Source organism: Sycon ciliatum, chromosome 3 (genome assembly GCF_964019385.1).
Source record: "Sycon ciliatum chromosome 3, ocSycCili1.1, whole genome shotgun sequence".
Classification (NCBI taxonomy): domain Eukaryota; kingdom Metazoa; phylum Porifera; class Calcarea; order Leucosolenida; family Sycettidae; genus Sycon; species Sycon ciliatum.
The window spans coordinates 13,335,009-13,360,247 of record NC_088645.1 but is presented as its reverse complement, the minus strand read 5'-3'; the positions used below and the strand labels follow the sequence as shown (position 1 = coordinate 13,360,247).

Genomic DNA, 25,239 nt, shown 5'->3' with positions numbered 1-25,239 from the left:
AAACTCGGTCAATTGGTACTTGAACCTTTCCCTCCAGATTGGGAACTGCCAACGATAGTATGCCACTGACCAGTGCCTTACTTGTAACGTACCAATGTACAATGAATAATGAGTATTTCGACAACACATCTAACATAAGCCTTACCGTCAAGAAGTTGAACTCGCGTTCTTCGCACACTGTTGACAAGGGCAAAGAGATAAAAATGGATCTAAATCCGAATAAAATCAGCACACGTTTCCGTAAATGAAAGGTGAACATAAGCAAATGAATCAAAGGAAACCGGTCAACTTAGAGATCACCTGTCATCGAGTATTCCGTAAAAGGAGGCCTCGCAGCTCGGCAGCAGAAAAGCAAAATTTAGAAAAGAGATCGTGTCAACTTTTCCATTATTTATTGCATTCCGCCCCAAAATCAGCACACTTTTCCTGAATGAAAGAGTCAACACAAGCAAATGAATCAAAGGCAACTGGTCAACTCACCTGTCATTGAGTAATATTCCGCGAAAGGAGGTCTCAGCAGCGCCGAAACGAAATAAGCCAGGCCATGAGACGAAATATCCGAAACAGCTCATGCAAGAAGCAGTTCCAAAGAAGGAAGTTCCTCGCGCATGCACATCCGAACACGGATCCGCGGACTGCATGCACTGAACACAATGTCTGCCGTGCACGTGCACAGCACACGGCTACCACGCGTTGGTAGATCTAATACCGAGCACCTTACGTAGAGACTTACGTAGCCTAAGTGAAATACCGAGCACCTTACGTAGAAACTTACGTAGCATAGCGATGTCGTTTTTTCTGCCATGTGAACACAATAATAGAAAAGCTGACAGGATCGCTTTTCTAAATGTTCTTCTGCGGGGAAACATGTGAGCAGTGGTGGTGATACTTTTTTTATACGGAGGTCATTCTGTGCATGTTGCTGTTGCAGAATTTCATGACTTGTCATAAAATTGTCTTGCCTTTCAGATATTTCAGATTTCTCCACCCTCAATCAGATTTATTTGAGAAATGTAGCCATGCGCCAGGTGCGTGTCGCAGATGTTTTTGTTGATTCTGTGTTTATAATGGTTTATAGTCATGGGTTATCGTGATAAGGTCATCCAGCATCATATTGACACTGAAATCGTAATCCTGTTGATGTCGATACAACTTTTGGAAGTAGTTCAATGACTTCAAACTGTTAGTCCACGATTGTCTAAAACAACACAGCAAAGGAGGAACAATAAACATGTATTAAAATGTAAACGAATACATTGCTGAGTCCAAAACCTCGTTCCAACAACTACACTGATCCTGAGGAGAAAAGGGGCAAGGCTATGGTTGGAGGTACTGAGAGATAAACAAGGCACTCCACAATGATAAAATCTTACATATCTTTTGGTGAGTATGAATGATATCCAGTCGAACTTCTTTAGGACGAACACCAAGGGACCGATGGTATTTATTCTGTGAGTTTGTCTTAACCTATTTTATAACCAGTGAATACAATTATTTCTCCAATAGACATACGAATAGATTTCTTCTACAGCGAAAGATTCTAAGCCACACCGACTCATTGACTCGTCTCGTATGAAACAATTGAGTCACTAGAGAGATTCTGCAAAACGAAAATGCGTACAAACTTTCGCTCTACATCATGAAGTGCGAAACTTCGCACCTTTGGACGCGAAACTTGCAGGGAACGCGAAATGAACTGTCGTAGGAAATTTCGTGAGATCGGGTCATGGCGTACGTGCACTTCGCCCGCGCAAACGAGATTTTAACGAGACGGGACTCCACCCATTGGCTTGTTTCGTATGAAACAAACAAGTTACTGAACCTCTCCACAATAGAGATTTCCCCTGATATGCGAATTTATTTTTCAAACTCGGTCAATTGGTACTTGAACCTTTCCCTCCAGATTGGGAACTGCCAACGATAGTATGCCACTGACCAGTGCCTTACTTGTAACGTACCAATGTACAATGAATATGAGTATTTCGACAACACATCTAACATAAGCCTTACCGTCAAGAAGTTGAACTCGCGTTCTTCGCACACTGTAGACAAGGGCAAAGACTCCCAAAGAGATAAAAATGGATCTAAATCCGAATAAAATCAGCACACGTTTCCGTAAATGAAAGGTGAACATAAGCAAATGAATCGAAGGAAACCGGTAAACTTAGAGATCACCTGTCATTGAGTATTCCGTAAAAGGAGGCCTCGCAGCTCGGCAGCAGAAAAGCAAAATTTAGAAAAGAGATCCTGTCAACTTTTCCATTATTTTTTGCATTCCGCCCCAAAATCAGCACACTTTTCCTGAATGAAAGAGTCAACACAAGCAAATGAATCAAAGGCAACTGGTCAACTCACCTGTCATTGAGTAATATTCCGCGAAAGGAGGTCTCAGCAGCGCCGAAACGAAATAAGCCAGGCCATGAGACGAAATATCCGAAACAGCTCATGCAAGAAGCAGTTCCAAAGAAGGAAGTTCCTCGCGCATGCACATCCCAACATGGATCCGCGGACTGCATGCATGTGCACTGAACACAATGTATGCCTACGCGTTGGTAGATCTAATACCGAGCACGTTACGTAGAGACTTACGTAGCCTAAGTGAAATACCGAGCACCTTACGTAGAAACTTACGTAGCATAGCGATGTCGTTTTTTCTGCCATGTGAACACAATAATAGAAAAGCTGACAGGATCGCTTTTCTAAATGATTGCAGCGCAGGGGTATGCGTACACTGCCCTGCAGACAAACTGCACAATCATGCACAGTCTCAAAGAACAGTGCGAACCGGTTCTGTGCCCCCCCCCCCAAAGGGGAGGGTTGAAATCAACCTGGGGCGAAATTTCAACCCGGGTCGAGTTCAGCCCGGGTTGAAAGTGTGTACGATAGACAAAATAGGTAAGCGTTTACATGAAGGCAGTTGACCCGGGTCAAATACTGATCTGCCGCCAAAAGCCCACTTCTATAGTAGAGTCCTGTATGATCACGTGAATCATTTCGCGCGAAAATTGCGTGTGCGCTGCTATTGAAACCTGGCGCCAGACACGCATTTGTTTCGAATTAAAAGAGCACCTTTGGGAAAGGGCTACCTACAAGGGGAGGGTTGTAATCAACCCGGGGCAAAATTTCAACCCTGGTCAAGCGCAATGCGTCATGTAAACGCGCCATTCTGCATTTCGTGTACATGGCGGGTTGAAATCTGACCCGGATCGAACTCAACCCGGGATGAAACGCCTCATGTAAACACAGCCTACAATAGTAGATTGTATCCAGGGAGTACATGTAGTACAATACCAAGAGTACATAACCCCCGGTTAGGCTGTCATCACACCACGTTCTCCGACTCCCGTTTACGTCTACGTCTATGGTGAAAAAACCAAAACGGATGGTCGTGTCATCAGACAAGCACAGTTCTTGACGCGTACACGCAGTCAGGTTTTTGGAGAAATTTGAGCCCGCGTACATGGAAGTACAGGGTCGCTCGGAAAAAGGCTGGGGGAGATACGCACGTTCATACAAAAAGTCGTATACCCCCCCTCTCCATACCACGTCTACGTCTCCCGTTTCCTCTGCTCCCGTTTTCACCCCGTATACGGATCATCATGACAACCGACCAAAAACTCCTTACGTGGACGTAGACGCAGCGCTTTGTACCATGGTGTGATGACAGCCTAAGGGCGCGCTCACACCAGGGAGTCGTCAAATACGACTCCCTGGCTCACACTGGCTTGACGACTCCCTGGCTCACACTGCGACCAAAACCAGCGTCCATGCGGCCATGCGGCCAAGTTGCATGGCAACGGCATGAACTTGACCAAAACGTCGCGGCCACGTTTCAAATCGTGACCGCGACCTTCGCGGGCTTCGGAGGGGGGGTGCCACGACTTGGCGGCAACATGATCGTAGACGTGAAGCGTATTTGTGTACAACCTGGCCTGAAGTACTTCGAAGTATGCTCAATTTCTCAAATTCCGGTGTGTTGATTCATGAAACTCGGCGGTTGTCGATGTCATCCTCGACATTTGTACATTTTTAAAATTTTGTAGTTATGGTCCTGCACGCACGCACCGCCATTATATGCATTCTTTGCCCTTTTTGGACGATGTCATTTTGTTTTTGTTTTTGTAGTTGCTTCCTTGTGATCAGGTCAGTGACCAGTACTGGTGACCAATTTCTACAGTGTACTCGTTCAATACGATGGCAGCTTGGTCTGGCTTTTCGGGTTGGGAAATCATCTTTCTCTACTTTTCTGCGATGATGGAATGCCATACCTCAAGACATTTCAGTTACATATCATCGGAAAATACAGTTCTCATCTCGGCAAAAGACGAAAGAAACCACTACCGGAATTTCCACTGCACTGGCACTTGCTCTGACCACGAGGTCAGGAAAGTGAAAGCGCTTGGCTGTCAGCGGCAGTCCCTCAAGAGTCCAAACCTTCCTGATTGTATGATTTATTTTCGTCGACTTCAAGAATACGAGCCACGAGGCACTTCCTCCAACATGCAACATGCGAAAAATTACATCCTAAACGGGCCACAACTTTATTAGGAAACGCACGAACTCTTTTGGATACGAACTGCTATTCGTAAAGTTTGTGTGACAACTTCACGTCTACGCGTGTACGAGGCCTAGTGTGAGCACGACTGCCACGTTTCTGCGTTTTGCTGACGCATGGACGCGTGCTCATGGTCGCAGTACAGCAGTGTGAGCGCGCCCTGCTAGGCTGTCATCACACCATGGTACAAAGCAGGGAGTAGTACAATACCGGTATTGTACTACTCCCTGGTACAAAGCGCTGCGTCTACGTCCACGTTAGGAGTTTTTGGTCGGTTGTCATGATGATCCGTATACGGGGTGAAAACGGGAGCAGAGGAAACGGGAGACGTGGTATGGAGAGGGGGGGGGGGTATACGACTTTTTGTATGAACGTGCGTATCTCCCCCAGCCTTTTTCCGAGCGACCCTGTACTTCGATGTACTAGTACGTGGGTTCAAATTTCTCCAATAACCTGACTGCGTGTACGCGTCAAGATCTGTGCCTGTCTGATGACACGACCACCCGTTTTGGTTTTTTTCACCATAGACGTAGACGTAAACGGGGGTCGGAGAACGTGGTGTGATGACAGCCTAGGCTGTCATCACACCATGGTACAAAGCGCTGCGTCTACGTCCACGTAAGGAGTTTTTGGTCGGTTGTCATGATGATCCGTATATGGGGTGAAAACGGGAGCAGAGGAAACGGGAGACGTGGACGTGGTATGGAGAGGGGGGTATACGACTTTTTGTATGAACGTGCGTATCTCCCCCAGCCTTTTTCCGAGCGACCCTGTACTTCGATGTACGTGGGTTCAAATTTCTCCAAAAACCTGACTGCGTGTACGCGTCAAGAACTGTGCCTGTCTGATGACACGACCACCCGTTTTGGTTTTTTCACCATAGACGTAGACGTAAACGGGAGTCGGAGAACGTGGTGTGATGACGGCCTTATGTACTCTTGACAATACTGTATTGTACTACTCCCTGATTGTATCTAGCCCAGCTGGCCAGATAGGCTGTGTTTACATGAGAAATTTCAACCCGGGTCGAGTTCAGCTCAGATTGGTGCGCAAACGAGTACCGCTGTATACTGTACGCATAGTGTAAGGTTCAGCAGTGCTTGGTGCATAGAATACAATTGATAACTGGGGCCTCTCCTTATCCCCCCCCCCTCCCTTCCCACCCAAAACACCACCCTCCGCTGTTTCGATGAAGTGGCCTCAGAGTACAGATCCGAATGCACTGACGCATGCATTCAACAAGAGTAGGAGAATCATTGTATTGTCAAGGGCCCCATATATGGATAATCAAGAGTACTATCGGTAAATCAAGAGTACATAAACCGGTTTATGCACTCTTGGTATATATAAAAAATACCAAGAGTTCATAACTACGGGCTTATGGACTCTTGGTATAATGTATGTTTCGGCTTATGAACTCTGGCTACTGGTGATAGTTGACAGAGTAGACCAACTACAGTCTATTTCAAAAAGATTAGCAATCAAGTTTGGGTCTTAATAAGTATGAAGATAAGGGAAATTTGGACAACAAAGTACATAAAATGGCTTGTTAGGGCACGGCAAATTGTTCTGTGAAGGTTTCAGAACAATTGGATCAACCGTTAAGGAGTTAGAATTTCGGCCAGGTTTCTTGCCTTTTCCCATGGTTTATAATTTACCCTGGAAGCCAGTATCGATTTGTTATCAAAACCCAGGATTTATCCCTTCCTTTTTGGCTTTGTGGTTACGAATGCTGTCTGCTGACCATGAAGTAGTTGTTAGTTCAAATCCCAACAAATCTTCAAGTCAAACATTTTGTTCTTCATTTTTTCATTGTTTTGGTGATCACGCTGGTACAATTACAAGACGAAAAAGAAGGTGTCTGCGCCAAACGACTTGTTGTGGGAGCTCGCGTTTCCTGCCGAACTGACTGACAATTGACTGGCTCATGCCATGTGAAGTTGTGAACACACACAACACTGAAACCGTGTGAGTGAACACGGAAGTCATTGCGCTGTAGCTACGTGTTGTTGAATACACTGGCACATCGATCGATCGATTTCTGTTTGAGAATTATTTTCGTATTTCAAGATCGCCAATTTATTTGAATTTAGGAGTCAACGCCGTCTTCTATCAGCTTTCACAGGCGTCTGCTTTTCTCAAAATGTCGTCGAAGTCACACGGACAGCTTTGCCACATCAAGGCCTTGGGAATGAGTCTGTGTCGATGCCGTTTTCGTCACATCGTGAGAGTAAATTGCATCCGCGGCAGCTCAAAGAATGAATCTATTTGGTCACAAAACGAATTGGGACGCATCCCGCTCGTCAAAATTTACCAGACTTTCGACATGTCCTCTCTGACTCCATATCGATACGAGGAAGAACTCGTTTGTTGTAAACCAGACGAAGACAAAGTCCTGTACGAGTACCGACGTCAGTGAGTTGTCAATTTTTTCATGCTTTCGCGCGGAATATTTCTTCGAGTTCACAGTGAGTTTTTCCAGGCAGCGCTCGAGTGCTCATACGGTAAGACGGCAAACTCCCCGGGCGATCGCCAGGATCTAGGATTGCTAATCTTTTTGTACAATTGTTTGCAATACGAGGTGATTTGGCTTTTTTTAACATGGTTGTAAAATGACGTTTTTCAGCCACTTCTAGGCAAGCTACGACCAAATGAACTGTTGCAAGTGGAAGTGCTATCCTTCATGCCCATTGTCTCAAAAAATGGGAATGATCCCACTTTGGAAAGTATCTTGAATCATGTCCTACTTTCATAGTATTCTCAAGATTCAAATAATTGGTATGTCATTTTTTAACAAATTTGTAAAATGGCATCACAAACTAGGATATTCGGTCATCAATGTTCTGAAGTTTATAGATATCACTTCAAGGATTGCTAGTGGATGAAAAATTAATCTGTCAACTGCATTGTATGCGGCGAAAGCCGTGTTTTTGTATTTGTAATTAGTGGCTGTGTCATACGGTAGAATTGGATAGTTAGCATCGCATTGCAGGCAGGTTTTTGTTCTCTCAGAGTATATTCCTTTACCTACTGTTCTTCATTATTGTCTTTAGTGATGGCAAGACGGCCTGACGTCGTCCAAAGGCCCTGCGGAAGCAATTCACTGCCCTCCTCGTCCATTCAGTGGCTTATTTTACACATTTTACACCAAATGGCAAAGCACCCACCACTAGTTATACCGACGTGGCAGGGGGAATTAAATTGTATGCACCAAATGTTCTGGTCAATGTTGATCTACGATAAACTGGCTCTCATTTGCCACCACCCATGTTTCGAAACAGCCATCCGGAGCAGAGAAACAGCCAGAAGAAAAGCAAATTTTACACATTTGTTAAACAATGCCAAATGTTAAAAAAGCCAAATCACTTCGTACTCGATGCATTCCAGTTCACGTGATTTTCTATTGGTTGCTTTTCTGCTGCGCGAATAAAAAATTGTACTTCAAAAAAATTACAGTTCACCTTGTATTCATGTTGCGTGGAACGGTGCACAAGTACTTAAGTACAACTCGTACAACTCGAAAGGCCCACCAACCTCAAGGGAATCTGGAAATAAATAAACTTCAAATACAAATTAAAATTCAGCTTTTACCTATTGTACATGCCGTAACAGCGAAGTTGACTGGTTTGAATTCCCGCCTCTATATGACCATATCGAAAAACCACTTGGGAACCGACGCATCATGTCATGGATTGGGGTTGGGAATGGGGGGGGGGGGGTGCGACAATGGTACGCTCCGGGAAATGTCATGGTTATGTGTGAAATATGCCTGGTACTATTATCGTATACTGATAGAGTAATAGAGTACTTCGCCCGTAAAAGAGGCTTTTACTACTAAAAAGAAAAAAAATAGAGTACTTCACCGTATCTGGGGTATCGAAGGTGGTGTTGGTGTGTGTGTGCGGGGGGGGGGGGGGGTGAAATGCTTTTCGAAATTACGCGCGCGAGATGGGCAGTACTGTATTGTGGTATACAAATTGTGCCAAAAGCAACAGGTTCGACGGGCGTACAACTTTCGGTTTGGACACGCTTATCTAGTCAACATTGCAGGAATGATCAACAAGTAGTCTGGAGAAAGAGTGACTCGAAGACACAGCTGCTTTCTTCCCTCGTTGTCCACACGTCTTTGCAAGGAAAGCGCTTGGAACAAGGCAAGTTCTAATTTTTCTATTTTTCTCGATATTATAATGTAGTTGTTGTTGTTTCCTCGCGGATCTGAGGCTATTACGTACGGACTATCTTCTATTAGAACGATTACCAGTATGTATGTTGTGAGCATGTATAGTGATCATGAATGTGGAGAGGAGTGAAGTAGAATTTGTATGTAGCCACATACTTGAAAGGTGTAGGTCGATTCAAACATGCTTAGATATCTCACCTTATATTTGTGTGGACAAGTCGCTTCACTAGTATATAAATCAATGATCATTTTCACTGTTAGGAGATCCCCCCGATAAGCTATGCCTTTGGGAAATCCTTTAAATAATATAACTACACGTGTAGTTTGTCCAAACGTAACGTATGTGGAGAGAGATATCTCCATATCCAAAAATATGGGATTCATACATGTACGACCGCCATTGACTTTGGCACTTTGTAACTCTGATTGAAATACTAGTTGCTGTAAAGTGAGCGACGAGAGTGATGGCGATCAGCAGTCAGATCAAGCGGTTCTAATTTGTTCTGTGTGTTTACGCTTCAACGACGTAAATGTTTATACGCTCTATTAGTTATGAAGTGTTTTCATTGACATAACTAAATATCTTGACCACAGTAACGCATTAGAAAGTATCTTAGTTCTGGGAAAAATATATCGTATAATACCGGTAAAAAATATAAAAAGATCTGCTTTTAGTCAGCTAGATGTGTTTTATTATTATAATTTTTTTAGAGATTCCCCAAAGGCCGAAGCCTAAATCAAGGGGGTCTCCGAAAAGAAATATACGTGTACAATACGTGTACAATATGGTGCAATTTTTAAAGGAAGAAAATATTAAGATAAAAAGATTAATGGGAAAACCTCGAGGATGGAATCTATACCTGTGGAAATGGGACTTAATGTGCCGGCTAAATACACCACGGGTTTTAGATATCCTAACCTCGGTAGGCAGGGAGTTCCACGTGGTGATGATGGAATGTAGTAGAGTAGAGCGGAAACAAGGACCAGTGTGAGTGGGCAGGAGGTCAAGGTGAGGACGTCGTGCACTCTTGGATAGAATGTTGAAAATATTGAGGGTTTTCCGCCTTTCCACTTTCCGGGTATTGGCGGGTGAAATGTTGAACAGTTTGAGGCAATGTATGTGCCACCGCCACGCAAGACGCATGGCATGAACTTCGCGCGCACATGATCAGACAAAGGCGTCGCTTTGCCATATATCTGTCCTCCTCTTTATCACCAGTCTGATCAGTAAACAATTCTTATTTTCATGATTCGTTAGTACTGTACATGGCATTCGTGCTAGCGTCCTTTTGTTTATGTTCCTGGAGTGCCATACTCTCAGTACAAGATAGTATTGTCCATGCAGATCACCGGTGACACCGCACTTTTTAAAGAGCAGTAGTTAGCGTAACTCTTACTTCATTGGCCCTTTTCTTTGCTACAAATGTGTCTTTGGCTCTCTATCCGAGTCCATTCTAATTGGAAAGTGCGGATAATTTAAGCTGTATTGAGGGTACGTCATTAAGGTATGAATCCGTGCTTCTTGTATCATTAAAAAGTCCTGTAGATAAATGTCGAAGATGCTTTCTTTTGATTGCCTGAAAATTATCTCCATGCACTATCGAAGGAGGACCTGTATTTTGTGTGTTCTTTAAACTTTCAGAACAAAGTATGGCTGCTGAGCACCTACGATTTCTTCTAGCGTTGTTCATCTGCGCCTTATCCGGAGGTACGTTCCGTTGTGATGCCAGGTGCTGCTTTGTACTGGTTGATCTTCATGAAGTGTTTTCTCTAACTTGAAGGTAGTTGGTACACTTCATAGCTATGATTAACGCAAACTGTTATGAAAAAGAATTTCCCAAATCGACCCGATATTTTTCGCCAAATTGGCTTTTCGATCGGCTTAGACAATGTTAACAAGCCCTGCTAGCATGGGACATCCACCACCAAACCTGCCCACCACACCTGCAACAACCTCATCTTGCAACACAACGTCAACACCAACCATGCACACTTCGACAGACCAGAACCTACCCGGTACTCCATCAGATACGCACACACAAACATGCACCGAGATTTCTCTATCAACAGTGCCCTCACCCTCTACAATTCACTGCCTATCGACATCACAACCCAACCTCGTAGAAATTCTTTTCGAAACAAGGCATCCAGTCTTCTTTTGAGTTCCTGCTCCACGCTTCCCCCTAGTTTCTGATACCTCAAACGTGTAATAAACTATCTCGATCACCCCTGCTATTGCCCCCACTTGTTTTCCATGATTCATTGCTTCTTGCCTCCCCGGGTAATTTCCATCTAGCTGTTTCTGGCTAGTATCAATTTTATCACACTTATCAATAATCCTTATTGACGTCACGCCATTGTGGAATAAAAGAATAATATTGTCCAATTTCGGCCATATTATAAGTCCGAAAGACCGAATTCGGCTCAAAGGTGTACTTGAGGTCACCACTTGCTTGCAGGATACAATTTACACACGTACATGTACATTGTACACTTACATTTACTTTGTACATGTACGCTATTGACCAATTTTCTGCGTATTCGGTCCGAAATTGGTAAATTTCGGCGAGTTCTTAACCGCCATTGATTTAGGCGTCTTTTCCTGAACACCGATTTCCAAAATGTCTAAACTAGGTTAAAGTCGCAGTCACCTTTCGCAGTATATTGGTCGCAGAAATTATGTTTCCATGCTGTAGAGACACGAAACACATCGAATTTCGGCGAATTCAGTGTGAATTCATTGCGAAAATCGCATATTTGGCGAAAAGGTCGATGGGTTCTTAAAAACTTTGTTTTCGGCGAATTTTTCGGCCGGCCGATTTGGAAAAAGGAAATTATGAACAATTCAACATCAACGTTTCGAATATCATGACCTACATGTACATGTACAGTATGTTTGTTGTTGTTTTCTTTATTTGAATTCGCTAAAACCAAACGGAGAGAACTGTCCAGTGACAAGGGAGCGAATGATGAGCGTCATAATCACTCAGTCATCAAAACATCTCAGGGCAAAATGAGACAGACAATATTAAAGGAGGGTTTGCACAACAATTGTACATAAAGGGGAGTACGAGAACAAAGGCGCGGCAGAAGTCGAAGTAAGAAAGCAATCAACGCCAGAGATGTTTTTATCCACTACAAACAGAGAGAGAGATCCGAGAGAGAGAGAGAGAGAGAGAGAGAAAGAAAAAGAGAGAAAGAGTATCAGGTGAGCTTCGCCCTGTGTCGCTGACAGGTGCAATTATTTCGGCCAAAAAAGAACATTCTCCGTTCACTTCATCATCACCACCTTCGCCCTCTGCGGTCGAGCGCCATCAGAGCGCAATGGAAGGTAACGCAGCATTTCCAATGGCCGAGTGCTGCTGCTTACTTTGTTGTAAAAAAAAGAATGCAAAGACGCAAATCCACAGAATCAAGTCGACACTTCCTATTATCAATGAAGCGCTTCCTTTTCTTTTCTACTTCAAGTAATTGGACATAGTTAAATGCCTTTCCAAATTTACAACATTCTCTGTTCTTTCCTGAAGTGAAGGAAAAGAAAACGTGTCATCGATAAAAAGACGTGTCTACTTGATTTCGATGAAAGTAAAGTGAGCACACTCACCACGAGAACAATGGGACAATATTTTAAGGATTTGAATGTCGTGTTCATGTGATTATCCTCAGAAATATCGTTTACATTGTTCTCGTGGTATGAGTGCGCTCAGTTTACTTTCATCGATAATAGGTTTCTTGTCTCCACGCCGAACTTTTAACTGTCAACTTGATTGTGTGGAATTGAGGCGTCACAAGCGAAGTTGTAGATCGCGGAACTATTTTGATCGCCTCCAAACTACCCTAAAAATGACAATTATCTGCCAGTTGACCAACATTGGCAACACTTTCTTCTTGTAACGTGACACGAGAGATGACATTAGGAACATATAGTAACAGAACACCCAATACGATCTTTAATGAACGTATCATGGAGATTTACTTCTTTGTTTTTTTTGTTGTTGTGCAGACGCTGCCAATGTCGGCTCGGTGAAATATGGTGCCCGTAAGTTCAATGCACGTACTGCCAAAATAGTGTGACAAGTAGAACTACCAGTATCTATTGTAGCAAGAGTCCATAACCCAAGAGTATGCAACTGTGATCTCTTTTCTATGGGCCAACCGCGCGGCGCGCTGCCTTCATTACATCATTCAGCTGCAGTCCGCGCACTGCGGAAAATCAAACACCGCACTTTCCCTCTAGTTTGAAATGAACTTTCGTACGGAACTGGAGTTCACGCGCCAGAATTCAGAGATTGTGTAGGTACTGGAACGAATCGAGCAAAAACGGATGGGCTCGTGCGAGAAATTGAGAGTTTGAATGCATGCTTTCAGAGCGTGATGAAGGCAAGTTACGTAATGAAGGCAGCGCGCCACACATGCACCCATAATCACAATTGCATACTCTTGGGTTATGGACTCTTGATTGTAGGGTTAACATCTCCCTAGCTCTACAGTCTCTCATTTCTTGGTGCTAACCGCTTTAGTTCACTACCCGCTATCATTAGCCCTTTCCCAAAGATGCCAACAAATTCGCAACTTCTGTTTTTCGCAACCGTGCCAAAACCAGTGAAAGTTGCTGAAATCGCATCCTTATTTTCAGAAAAAGCTCAGAAGTTGCCAATATCGCAACTCAAAATGAGCGAGTTCTTTGTGCATAATGATGCCAAAACAAACAAAAATGGACTTACTGGACTTCCACTCACTGGTCAATTTTAGACATCTGAAGATATTATCATGTTATGAGGATTCAGACTAGAATCGGATGTAAACTGTATATGGTTGCCATGGCGTTGACCTTCAACTGCTTCAAGCATTGAAATTGATGTCCTTGCATACAATTATTCTTTCTTTCTTATTTTCACACAGTACCGGGTGGCGGAGAGTACGTGGGTAAGTTGAATCGGAATTCTTTTGTTGTTTGATGGCTATGTTGTTATTATTGCTTTATATGAAAACATTACACTTCCGCAGCCCTTTCGACCGTGACATTACTCTTCTTGCGCTTTTATGTCGACTAGATATTTACATGTGTCATGTGTAACTTTGGATTGCTTTCTTGGATTTCTAGTCTCGTGCCCAGTGTATCAGTTTGATCATGGATTTTTCCCAGCAACACACGCAGAGTTATCTGCACAACCAGTGTGTAGCCTCGGATACAGTGCTGTTCCGAACAAGGAAGCACAATGTGCCAATGAATTCAATGGCTGGAACATCCCACAGGGACTAATTTGCCAACGTAAGAAGTAGCCTTAATTCTCAGCGGACATGTAGCGCTGTTAGCTTGCCTAGTTCTCCACTTTGAAAATTCCAAACCCACAGTCCGTGGTCTTCATTGTGTCCTGCTAGTTCTTAGCCTACCAAGCCTTTTCTGAAATCGAAGAAGACGTTGCACCTGTGTTTGTCTGGTTCTGGCAGATCCATGGAATGTTTGACATCAGTCGGTATTCTACGCATGAGTATCAAACGTTTATCTAGCTGTACTGATGTTCTAGCCTCACCATGGCAGTTTTTAAATGTGTGACATAGCAACAAGCTAAAAGATGGATGGATTGTTATCCATGACCAAAGTGAGCGTTACCTACTTAATGTTACTCCATATTACTCCATATTACTCCAAAAGATTCGCGGAGATAACGCTTCCAAGCAAAGTGATGACCGATTAGTGATTGACATAGTTATTTGCAGCAGCAGACGAGGATATGGCTTGTAATAGGACAATTCTTCCGGTTTTTCTTTCTCTTTTCTCGCAGTTGGTCCTGGAACAGAAGACACCGGTGAGTAAACCAGCATAATTATACTGTGTATGATTCTGTTTTTGCGGGGTGGCGACTTCGGTGGTGGGTTGTGCTGCGGCCTTTGGCGGATAATGCTCGAAATATTTTCAGATTCTGCTCGAAGAGGAATGAAATTGGCAGAACCGTACACCACTTATGGCAGACACTTTTTTGAAGTCTGCTCAATTGCTTAATCCACATACCAAACTAAAATTGTATAAAATGTTTGAAACATTAAAATTGTGGGCACAAGTTATGCGATCGAATCCACCAACTAAACTGACTTTCATGCCGTGGAATATCTCAGTACTCCTTCTCAGTTTTCTGCTAGATTGTGCACGTCTGACTGTTCAAAATATGGTTTAGTTGGTGGACTCGATCGCAGAACTTCTGCCCACAATTTCCATGTTACAAAAATTATTGTTCCTTGGCTCACCATCTGAGTATATAAAATTTAACATTCTAGAGTTTTTGAAATGTCAGTTACAATATCCAGTATCACGCACTACTATCACAATCTCTCACAAGCTTTTGACAGCGAGACAGCCGTTAGAAGTAAAATTCACCCAGTACGCCGTCGTTGTTTAGCATTATTGGTGTGAGTACTACACGGAGGAGTAGAGTTTTTTTGTATCATCAAAGGTAGTAAAAAATAACGTACTAAATTCTGCTTATCTTTGATGGGCAGTATGTGCTAGGCCTGGGCGGATAATGCTAGTTATTTTGCGGGATAATGCTAATGGGAATGCCAGAAAAACTGTCATAATGCTGCTGTTCCTCTGTAACGCCAGCAATTCACCAGTAGTAAGTATTAGCCCTTGGCGGATTATGTCGGCATAATATTTGGCATAATCTTGGGATTTTGTCCAAAAATTATCCTCCTGCATAATATACGGATTACAACGTGTAAGGTCGGCATAATCTTTCGGTTTAGACAATAATTATGCTTAGGGGCATAATACAGCTTTGTCAGAAAGCCTGAAGATGTTTTTTTAAGGTGGCTGGGGCGGTACAACTTTTTCGGGGTCATTCTGATCACATTTTGACTGCATTTTTGAGATTATCGGCAAGGTGGAGATGATTTTTTTTATTAAAGGTCCGTGAAAATATTACCTTTCATAAAACCTTTTTAAATTTTGACAAAAGTAAAAACGAGAGAGCTTGAAAGCTCAGGGCCCTACGCTATGCTTTTTTGCCTTGATGACCTAGACAAAAAAAATCATAGGGATGTTATAAATTCTTTAAAAAAATCCATTTTTTAAGACATAACCTGGGATTCGAACCCGCACTATCGCGCGCCCTGCATGCATCCCCCGATACACTTCGCATACATACTAATTCTTCCAACTTGTTTCACATTGTGATCTTGTATTTGAAAGCCCTATTTGAATACAGTATGCATTGTGGCCAGCCGTCTTTGATGGCACGGTACGGTAGGGGATAGGTACGGGACAGGTACGATCGAGGGTAATACGACACCGTCTCCCGTACCGCACCGTACCATCAAACACAGCTGGCCACATAAAGCTGCCCGCAATATTCAAATAGGGCTTTCAAACGCAAGATAATAACGTGAAGCTACTTGGAAGAATGAGTATGAATGCGAAGTGTATGGGAGAATGCATGTAGGGCGATAGTGCGGGTTCGAATCCCAGGACATGCCTGAAAAAAAGGAGAATTGAAAAATTTATAACATCCTATGCTTTTTTGCCGTCAGATACGGATAGCGCCAGGCGTGACACAAACACACAAACACACAAACACTAAATTAAAGCTGTGTGGACCCTGGCTAGCGCCAGACGTTACTGAAGTAACGTCTTCTGCATAGCTACGGGAATAAAACTATAGGAAGCTAGAGAAGGCTATTCTCCAGAGATTCACCAGAAAAAATTTTCAAATTTCATCTCTGCCTTGCCGATAAACTCAAAAATGCAGTCAAAAATTTCCCCAAAATGTTGTACCGCCCCAGGCCCCCAGCCCAGTAACCCCAGTTACGACTCGCTATCGTAAGCCCTTGGAGGATTATGCCGGCATAATATTTGGCATAATCTTGGGATTTCGTCAAAACATTATGCTCCGGCATAATATACGGATTCCAACGTGTACGGTAGGCCTTGGCGGATAATGCCGGCAGAAAAATTGGCAGAATTCGGTACTTTTTCTGGTACGTTTCATGCATGTTTGGTATGTGGATAAAGAAATGGAGCAGAATTCGAGGAATTGCCCGCCATAAGGTTTGTATGGTTCTGCCAATTTCGGTGCAAAAAAAGCAGAATCTGCCACCTTTTCGAGCATTATCCGCCAAGGCCTAGTGTACGGTCGGCATAATCTTTCGGTTTAGACAAAAATTATGCTTAGGGCATGGCCGTGTGTGTATGCGTGGCTTCTCAATCCTCTATGTACAGCGTGCACATAGTGGAACCGAGCATAATTCAGCATAATTCAGCATATTTGTTGTCATAATTGTGGCATAATCAAAAGCATAATTTAACGATTGGCCGAGCATAGTCCGCCAATGGCTAGTAAGTATGGAAAAATGGCTTAGTTTGGGCAGCATGGGGCACGTTTCGTAGTTCTACGTAGACGGCATGGAAAATGCTAGAAAATCATAATCATAATGCTAATTTTATGCTGCTATTGCTCCATAATGCCAGCAAAAACCGATATAGTATGCATGGAAAATGGCTTAGTTTGGACAATCCTATGCAGGTTGTGCAGTTCTATGTACAAGGCATGTAACAGTCCATTTTTTTGTAATGGCCAAAACTTCCATATTTGAGTATAATGCAACTTTTGTGGAAATGTAGTGTTATACTGCTAGCATAATGCTCGTTGCAAGTCGCGCACTATAATGCTAAGGGTTACCAAAATCGCCTCCGGGGATCAGTTCCGGAGGTGGCTCTGGAGAACACGGATGTTTGAATCGATATTTCGGGGCAGAGCGACAGGTTGTTTTTCCTTTTTACCTTTAGATGTGTGTTTCATTCCCTTTGGTACAGTTATTTGTAGCAACTGGGGATGGGTCAGAATGATCACTGTTGTGCCGTGCGTTGCTCGACAAGGAGAGTGAAAGGAAAGAAGATCAAATTTCTTATCCCTCGTAAGCCGACAGTGCGAACCATTTGGCTCACAAGAATCAATAGAAAAGATCTGGTGCCATCCAAGGACACTTGCTTGTGCTACAAGCATTTCCACAACGAGGAGGAATCCAAGGACCAACCATATCCGGTATATTTCTCTCACAAGTCGTATCCTTTGTGTAGGAAAGCTCCAGAAAAGAGACCGTTGAGAAAATGTCCGAAGTCTAAGCCCAAAAAAGCCAATGCCAATGCCAAGAAACCAAGCAGCAGGTCGAAGTTATTGCAGTTGATGGCCAGGAACACCTTGTGTTTTTTATCCTTCGTCTGGCTTGCCCAACAAAATGCACTGACTACAGCATCATCATCCGCTTCAGACAATGATATTGTCACAGCATGATCCATGCGACTATCCACACTATCGTTGCTACTACTACAAGTCCTACTCTATTCCTACACTACTACTAGAAGTCGGCAGCAACAAACAACTACCAATACACTAAAAGGAAGGAAACGCAAGTCATGTCACAAGCAAAACAAAACACACAAACACATCAATCCATGTGTCCCTTTGCCCCGAAAAATCGATTCCGAGCTCCGCGGTCTCCAGGGCCATCTCGGGTACGGATCTCCGGAGGCGACTTTGGCAACCTGTCTATGCTAGCATTATCCGCCCATGCCTAGTATGTGCCAAGGGCAATTGAGCTGTGTTGCTATAATTGGTGTTGGTGTTATCCTGCTAGTGAAAGAAATCGAATTTGCACACAAAGGAATTAGGTCTTCATATCCATTTCTTGTTCTTTTGGGACCAAGTACGTTTGATATACATTGTTTTTGCTTTTCTAGCCACGTGCGCTTTGTACGAAGTCCAGAATGGCCACTTTCCGGCTACACGCTCAGGATCGTCTGCAGAGGTTATGTGTGATAGTGGATACAGTATTGTCACGTACGACAAGGCAACTTGCACCGATAATGGCTGGACCATCCCACAGGGACAAGCGTGCCAGAGTAAGTACTTTCACCATTAGCCTACTGGCATGAGGACATCCAGAAACTACCTCTCTCTGTTGTTGTGAACTTGTTTGTTGCGAACTTTTGCTGCTGTCATTAGGATTTAGGGTACGTTCTCAAATACTCACCGAAAAGATCAAGACTCCCGGGAAAGTTCGAGAAGTGTTCTTCTATCTTCTCTGAATTCGGCTATGGCCTGTACCAAGAGTACATAAACCAAAAAAGGGTTTATGTACTCTTGCTTATACGCATTACGCTTCTTAGGTGCAGATCGCTGGAAAACACTCCCTGCTTATCGTGTCCGTTCCCAAAGGGAACTCACGACGGCTGCTAACACCCGGTAAACCCTAGCGGCAGATGCAGCGCCTAACGGTGGGGGTGAGTGGATAAACCTCACAACCACTGGCACAAGATCAGGTACAGAAAACAACTAACCAGTCATGGGTATGTACATGAACGAAGTAGGAGAGATGCAGTTACTTTTGGCGTTTAACATAAAGTAAATTATAGAACAGGAATATAGAGCAGGAATCATAAAGAACTCTCTGGATGCAGCAAAGTAAAAATATTTCAAAAATCATACCCCTGGGGTCCGTTTGGACCCCAGACCGCGGAATGAAAACGGACCCCAGACCGCGGAATGAGGGTTTATTAATGGATCCTGGATATTTTTCTTCATCTGCAGGTATTAACAGCGCAGTGACACGTCATGTTGGTAAGTTTAATAATACCAAGATAGGTTTCTTCTGTTTCTCGTCATCCTGTCTGTCTGTCTGTCTCTTTTTGTCTCTGTCTGTCTGTTTGTTTTTCTGTCTGTCTCTCTCTCCCTCTCCATCTCTCTCTCTCTCTAATTATCTCTATCTCTCTATTTATCTCTCTCTCTCTATCTCTCTCTCTCTCGCTCTCTCTCTTTCTCTCTCTCTCGCTCTCTCTCTCTCTCTCTCTCTCGCTCTCTCGCTCTCTCGCTCTCTATCTCTCTCTCTCTCTCTCTCTCTCTCTCTCTCTTTCATTAACGCCTCCTTCTATTTTCTGTTCCGTTCGTCTCATTTCCTCTATCTGCTTCTATCTGTGCCTCGAGGTCCTTTCTGCGTCTCTGTCTCTCTTTCCGTCTGTCCGTTTTCTTGCTATATCATACTCTTTCTTTAACTGAGGAAATGTTACTGCTTGTCCTAACATGATATGGTCAAATATTGCTGGTTTCTAAATGACTTAGATGTTATGAAGCTATCTTTTCTTAACAATACGCACTCCGACCTTGAACGGAAATCCCAGTTTTCTATTAGAAATTGGATATACCAGTGGTAGAAATTATCCGTTTGGGCGCGAGACTACAGGGCGTACTGCATTGGACCAAAGGAACAGTTCAATACTACCGGTACCCGTATTCATTACGGACTCTTAGTGGCATAATCCCGTGTTGATATAATTTTAATTGTTCAGTGAAAATCTTGTATCCACCTCCACTGCGTAACTGGTACTCTGTTCTGTCCTTCTGTCCTTCCTTTGTTCCCAGGTCCCGATGGTACCAGCACAGTGTGTAAGTAGGCGGGTGTTATACCCCTTATTGATTGTTACACACCTATTGATCGTACAGGGTAACATTAGTATACTGTACACTCCTACCAAGGTTTTCTATTTAACCAATGTCCATGCATGTATGTGTAGATTGGTTTCACATGTGTCGCATGATTCCACTTAACCACATGCAATTATTAGTTCCCTTGTTCCACGAGCAGGATTCGATCCCAGAACATCTGTCTTTCCGATACTGTACCCTGCCGATGTTGCTACCGCGGATTCCACACACTAGTGGCTCCTTCTTGTTACACTATTATGTCGGTAATGTACGTTCCTCTGTCTCCATGGCAGTAGTATTTTATAAATTTTATAGTGGAGAAACAGGCAGATGCCTAATAACAATGGACCCACTGTGTAGGGTGGAGGAGGGGGGGGGGCGACATGGCTAATGGTAAATAGTGGCTGCGAAATAGAGCAGTTCCAGCACAGCTACAGAAACATGGCCGTAACGTATTATATCGGGGGAATTTGACCCCGTTGACAACACCAAGCAAGTTTGGCTAGTCTTCGTTTAAGGCAAACAGGAATGAAGAATATGTCAATGGTACCTGTTGGTGATATTTTAGCGCTGTACATCCAAGGCAATGTCCCTCAAAACGATTTTTACGTACGAACGAACTACGTTAAAAGGTAGTTCGTTTGTACGTTACAATGGAAAAAGAAAATTCTTGATCCATGTTGTTGTTGACTTCTATTTTACTTCACAGGCATGATTGCCTTTTCACCGGTTCTCACTGAAAAATGAACATCACGCGTCATTCTGACTTTTTACTTTACACTGCTTTGTTGGATGTGGGAAATTTGGGGAAGCGTTCTAACCAGTGTACGCCAGTAGCGTAAAAGTAAAGGTACGCTTGCATCGGAGGAGATGATTAGTTTGCAAACTATGATCGAATGAGCTGTGGCCATTAGAGAGCCCTAGGCAAGACCTGCTGTTGTTTTTCTTCACCTCTGCAGTTCAATGCCTGAAAATCAGACTCGAGAGTGCATATTTTCAAGCCGCATACAGTGGACATTACACAACAGCAGTGTGCACCGCTGGTACGGTAACTCTTCCCAACAAACTGGCCTACTGTGATCCGACAACTGGCTGGACATTGCCTGAAATGCCCATGTGCACCCGTAAGTTCGCTACCTCTTGTGGTGAATAAAGGATTATGATGAAAATATCTTGGACGTGCTGTTACCAGTCACAGGCCATGTCATAAATTCCTGCAGTCACAAATGCCCTGCATTGCATGAGAACAATCCAGTCAAAAATGCTCCGTACTCTCCGCCAAGACCAGTCTCCAGAGACATTTATTCCCGTAGCTATGCAGAAGACGTTACTTCAGTAACGTCTGGCGCTAGCCAGGGTCCACACAGCTTTAATTTGGTGTTTGTTTGTTTGTGTGTTTGTTTGTTTGTGTAACGCCTGGCGCTATCCCGTATCTATCCTGTACTGTACCGTACCAGTGTACCGTACCAACAAAGACAGCTGGCCACAATATTTTTGTTTGTTTGTGCCATCGACATGCATATGCATGCCTGGCGTTATCCCGTACCTGTCCCGTACCATCAAGAGTACGGTACCATCAAGAGAATGAGTATATATGTGAAGTGTATCGGGGGAATGCATTCAGTGCAGTAACATTTTGTGTGGATTTGTGTGCGAGGCCGAGATCCCACTAGCAGGCTGACTGGGCCACCTGTCGACCAGCCCGGGAATCGCATGTAGGCCGATAGCATAATAATTATAACGTATATCGTATAACGTATATACAGTCATGTACATACACATATACAGTCATGTAGATGTATAGCAGGGAGTCATATTATGTAAACGACTCCCTGCTGTATGCGGAGATTTTCTGGAAAGAAATACGAAGTAGGGAGACGAGTAAAATTAATGCAATCAGAATAGATGTTAGTTGCCGTCAGTATAATAATAATAGAGATTTTAAGTTTCACGTAAAAGTTTTACGCCCGTGAACTTTTACGTCAAAAGTGAAAAAACTCACGTAAAATTTGACGTGTTTTACGTGAGTTGACTGTACCGCACGTAAGTTCATGACGTGAGTTTTTGGAAGTTTCGCTTGGTTATTCCGACCGAATTTGTGTGAGTTTCCGGAATTTTATCGAGTTTGTTGGAAGATTTGATATTTGTGCGAACTAAACCCGAATCCTGCCAGGCAAAATTTCACGTCACGTCGCACGTGTAACTTAACCTCTAAAAGTTACACGTAACGTGAGATTTGCACCACGTTTTGAAAAAGGGCAAACAGCGTGTAACTTAACCTCTAATAGAAGAAGAAGAACGCCCGTGATCGGCAGAGTCAGCGCCGGTCCCAGGAAACGTCAGGACAGACATCCCGTCGACTCCAGAACGCCCTTGATCGGCAGAGTCAGCGCCGGTCCCATAGCTATGCAGAAGACGTTACTTCAGTATCTCATTGAAACGTTTTTGCAATACAATGATGTAGCTAATCAAAGGAAAAAGCATTTTCATCAGTTCTAACAACATGCACGATGAGCTAGGCAACAAAGCATAGCGCAGGGCCCTGAGCTTCCAAGCTCTCTCGTCACAAAATTGATCATGCATAAATTCAGATTTATGTAAAAGTGGGCAGGCTTCCAGTTTCATAAACAAGGTTCGGTCAGGTCCAGGCTTCAGTCAGCATGTCCCCATAGATCGGATTGTAGAGCATTGCTCAGGACAAGCAATGTCCCGTGTTCGTGTCCTAGTGGGTCTGGAATTTGTTTCAAATTTTCGGCCAGTTCACTTCCCCGACTGGTCCATTTAATAAACAAATTATGCAATACATACTGGAACGCATTTAGGTCTGTTTTTTATTACTCACAACTGCAACTAACATGTTCTGTGTGTTCTTGTGTTTGTGCGTGGAATGCGATCTGCGACTCAGCGATTTCTTGTAAGTTAGTGTCCTGTCTTGTCTATAGAAGTGCTTCTTAAGATTTTGTGGAACCTGTTGCTTGCTGATCATCAGACTATTTTACTTCAATAAATATTATCGTCTGTTTCGCCTCGGTTTTTATAATAGTACGTAAATCCGTCGGCTCTACATTTACTATTAAATAAAAGGGGGTTTGTCAACTGACAACCGCTCAATTCTTTTATTAATGATGTCGAAATATTATTGACGTTTCGGGCCAGTCACCCATCGTCAGAACAGTTTACAAGGGGCGAACCTTGCCTTATATAGAAAGAAAGCGAGAGCGTATGTACGTCCATGTACAAAACAAACGAAACACACAATCGCCGTACGTCCTGCCACGATCTTGCGTAGCACATCAGCACATTAGCCACTGTTCTCTGGTTCACTTTGTCCGTTTCAGCGTCTGTTTGTGTCTTTGCGTTTCTACGTGTGTGTGTGTGTGTATGTGTGTATGTGCGTATGTGCGTATCTGAATGCATGTAATTGGGTATTTGTGTATGTTTATGTTTGCTTAGATACCACTTGCGCCATTTTGAACGGCGTGGCCGTCATGCCCATAAGTGTCACCTTCAAGGTTGCCAATGAAACCTGCTTGGAACGCGGCATGCGGTTGCCTGATAGGCTTGCGACCGCACAAGTAACATGTCTAGGTGAAGTAATGGAACACATCCCCACTGGCACCGCTTTTTTCACTTTTGAAAACCAAGGTTATATATACAGCGGTGGTAATTTTAGCCCTAATAAACAGGATTGGGTGCCAGCCGGTGATCACGTTGTCAAGGTTGTCGTTTGCGTTCGCTGAGCCACCGCTTTGATTAAACGCACATGGACATAATTATAACCTTTCCTGTGCTTTCTCTTCCCCCGTATTGCTATGCAAAGTTTGTAGCCGTGTGAGCTAGGGTATCAATTCTTCCTGTAATTCTCAAGCACGCCAGTCGACAGTGTTGTTTGTCCCTGTTTCAAATGTGCAGCAGTTTTCAAGGGCTAAATTTCATACTTCGACGTAATCACAAGCAACCCGTGCCATCATATCGTCCATTTGTTGGCATTTCCACCCACCAATATTTTTTATTCTGTTAATGTTGTTGTTTTTTGTTTACACTACGCGCGATGAATATCCGCAATATGTATAAAAGTGTCCTCAAGGACTTTAAATCCAGTGCTTTGGGCTCGTATTTAAGGAGGCTCCAACCCTTTGGGGGTGGTTTGTTTCTTCATAAACCCCCTCCTTTGTGTGGATGAGTGTGCTCTGTATCATCCCATGTTACTCCACAAAAAAATCAGGGGGTGTTTCCGCGGAGATGAGGCTGTTTGAGGTGTATTACATAAGGGCAACTAGACTGCACCTCGCTCGCCAACGCATTCCAGAGTCAAGCGCCTTGGCGCGCCAGACAACCCTGTCGCGCATAGTGTAAGCAAAAACGGGCCTCATCCGCACGTGCCTCCTTCACAAGAAGGACGGTCTTTGACGCATTGGGGTAGCATCCATATTCTGGGCCGATTTCACTAAGTGTGGACCAATAAACGAATACATTTCTAACAGTATCAGCACCCGAATCATCGTCCGAATACCAGATCTGTGTTGTGTTTGGACATTGGGTGGATACATAATTAATGTGAGGCATTATCGCTATCGCATAGATTGCCTCTGCTAAAAGGTTCCCATGGAATGTTCCCTCGCGTGAAAGAATCTCGCCGCCACGTGTGACAAACAGGCGGGATGGACTTTTTTTACGTGTTTTTAAAGACTTGGCCTAGAGCAGGGCAAAAAATGGGGACGTTATGCAGTGCTGCTTCTCTGTTTTTAATGGGTTAAATGCATTGGATGCATCAACGAGTAATAATATGCCGTCCGTGCTGTCAAGATTGAACAGACTATCCATGGCATGCACTGAGGCCTCGCAAGCAGAGGGCACGCCAACGCAAAGTTGTCGTGGTTCAGTGGTGTCCCTAACGTCGCTCTTGATAATTTTCATGACCGCCCGACACATAATGCGCCTGGAAACCTCCCCAGCGGCTATAGGTCTCACCAAGAGTACATAACCCCCCAGAGTGTGCAACTCCACTATGGGTGCTGTCCCGACAGAAT

General features: G+C 43.7%; 1 protein-coding gene across 1 annotated transcript; it reads left to right on the top strand.

Annotated features, from left to right (window-relative positions):
- Positions 1 to 8,618: 8,618 nt before the first annotated feature.
- LOC135812867 (uncharacterized) lies at positions 8,619 to 24,044 on the top strand. Its single transcript, XM_065326085.1, has 12 exons — positions 8,619 to 8,706; positions 10,378 to 10,443; positions 12,739 to 12,774; positions 13,638 to 13,661; positions 13,840 to 14,007; positions 14,522 to 14,545; positions 18,469 to 18,630; positions 19,319 to 19,348; positions 20,147 to 20,170; positions 21,169 to 21,333; positions 23,663 to 23,784; positions 24,030 to 24,044. Exons 2-12 carry the CDS (start codon positions 10,386 to 10,388, stop codon positions 24,042 to 24,044), a joined length of 828 nt encoding a protein of 275 aa, XP_065182157.1. The 5' UTR covers positions 8,619 to 8,706; positions 10,378 to 10,385.
- Positions 24,045 to 25,239: the final 1,195 nt, after the last annotated feature.

Bases quoted from the DNA above. Each gene is read 5' to 3' on its own strand.
- LOC135812867 (XM_065326085.1), top strand. From the start codon at position 10,386: ATGGCTGCTGAGCACCTACGATTTCTTCTAGCGTTGTTCATCTGCGCC. The intron at 12,775-13,637 runs GTAAGTTCAATG...ATTTTCACACAG, and splicing joins CTCGGTGAAATATGGTGCCC to TACCGGGTGGCGGAGAGTAC. The intron at 19,349-20,146 runs GTAAGTTTAATA...CTTTGTTCCCAG, and splicing joins CGCAGTGACACGTCATGTTG to GTCCCGATGGTACCAGCACA.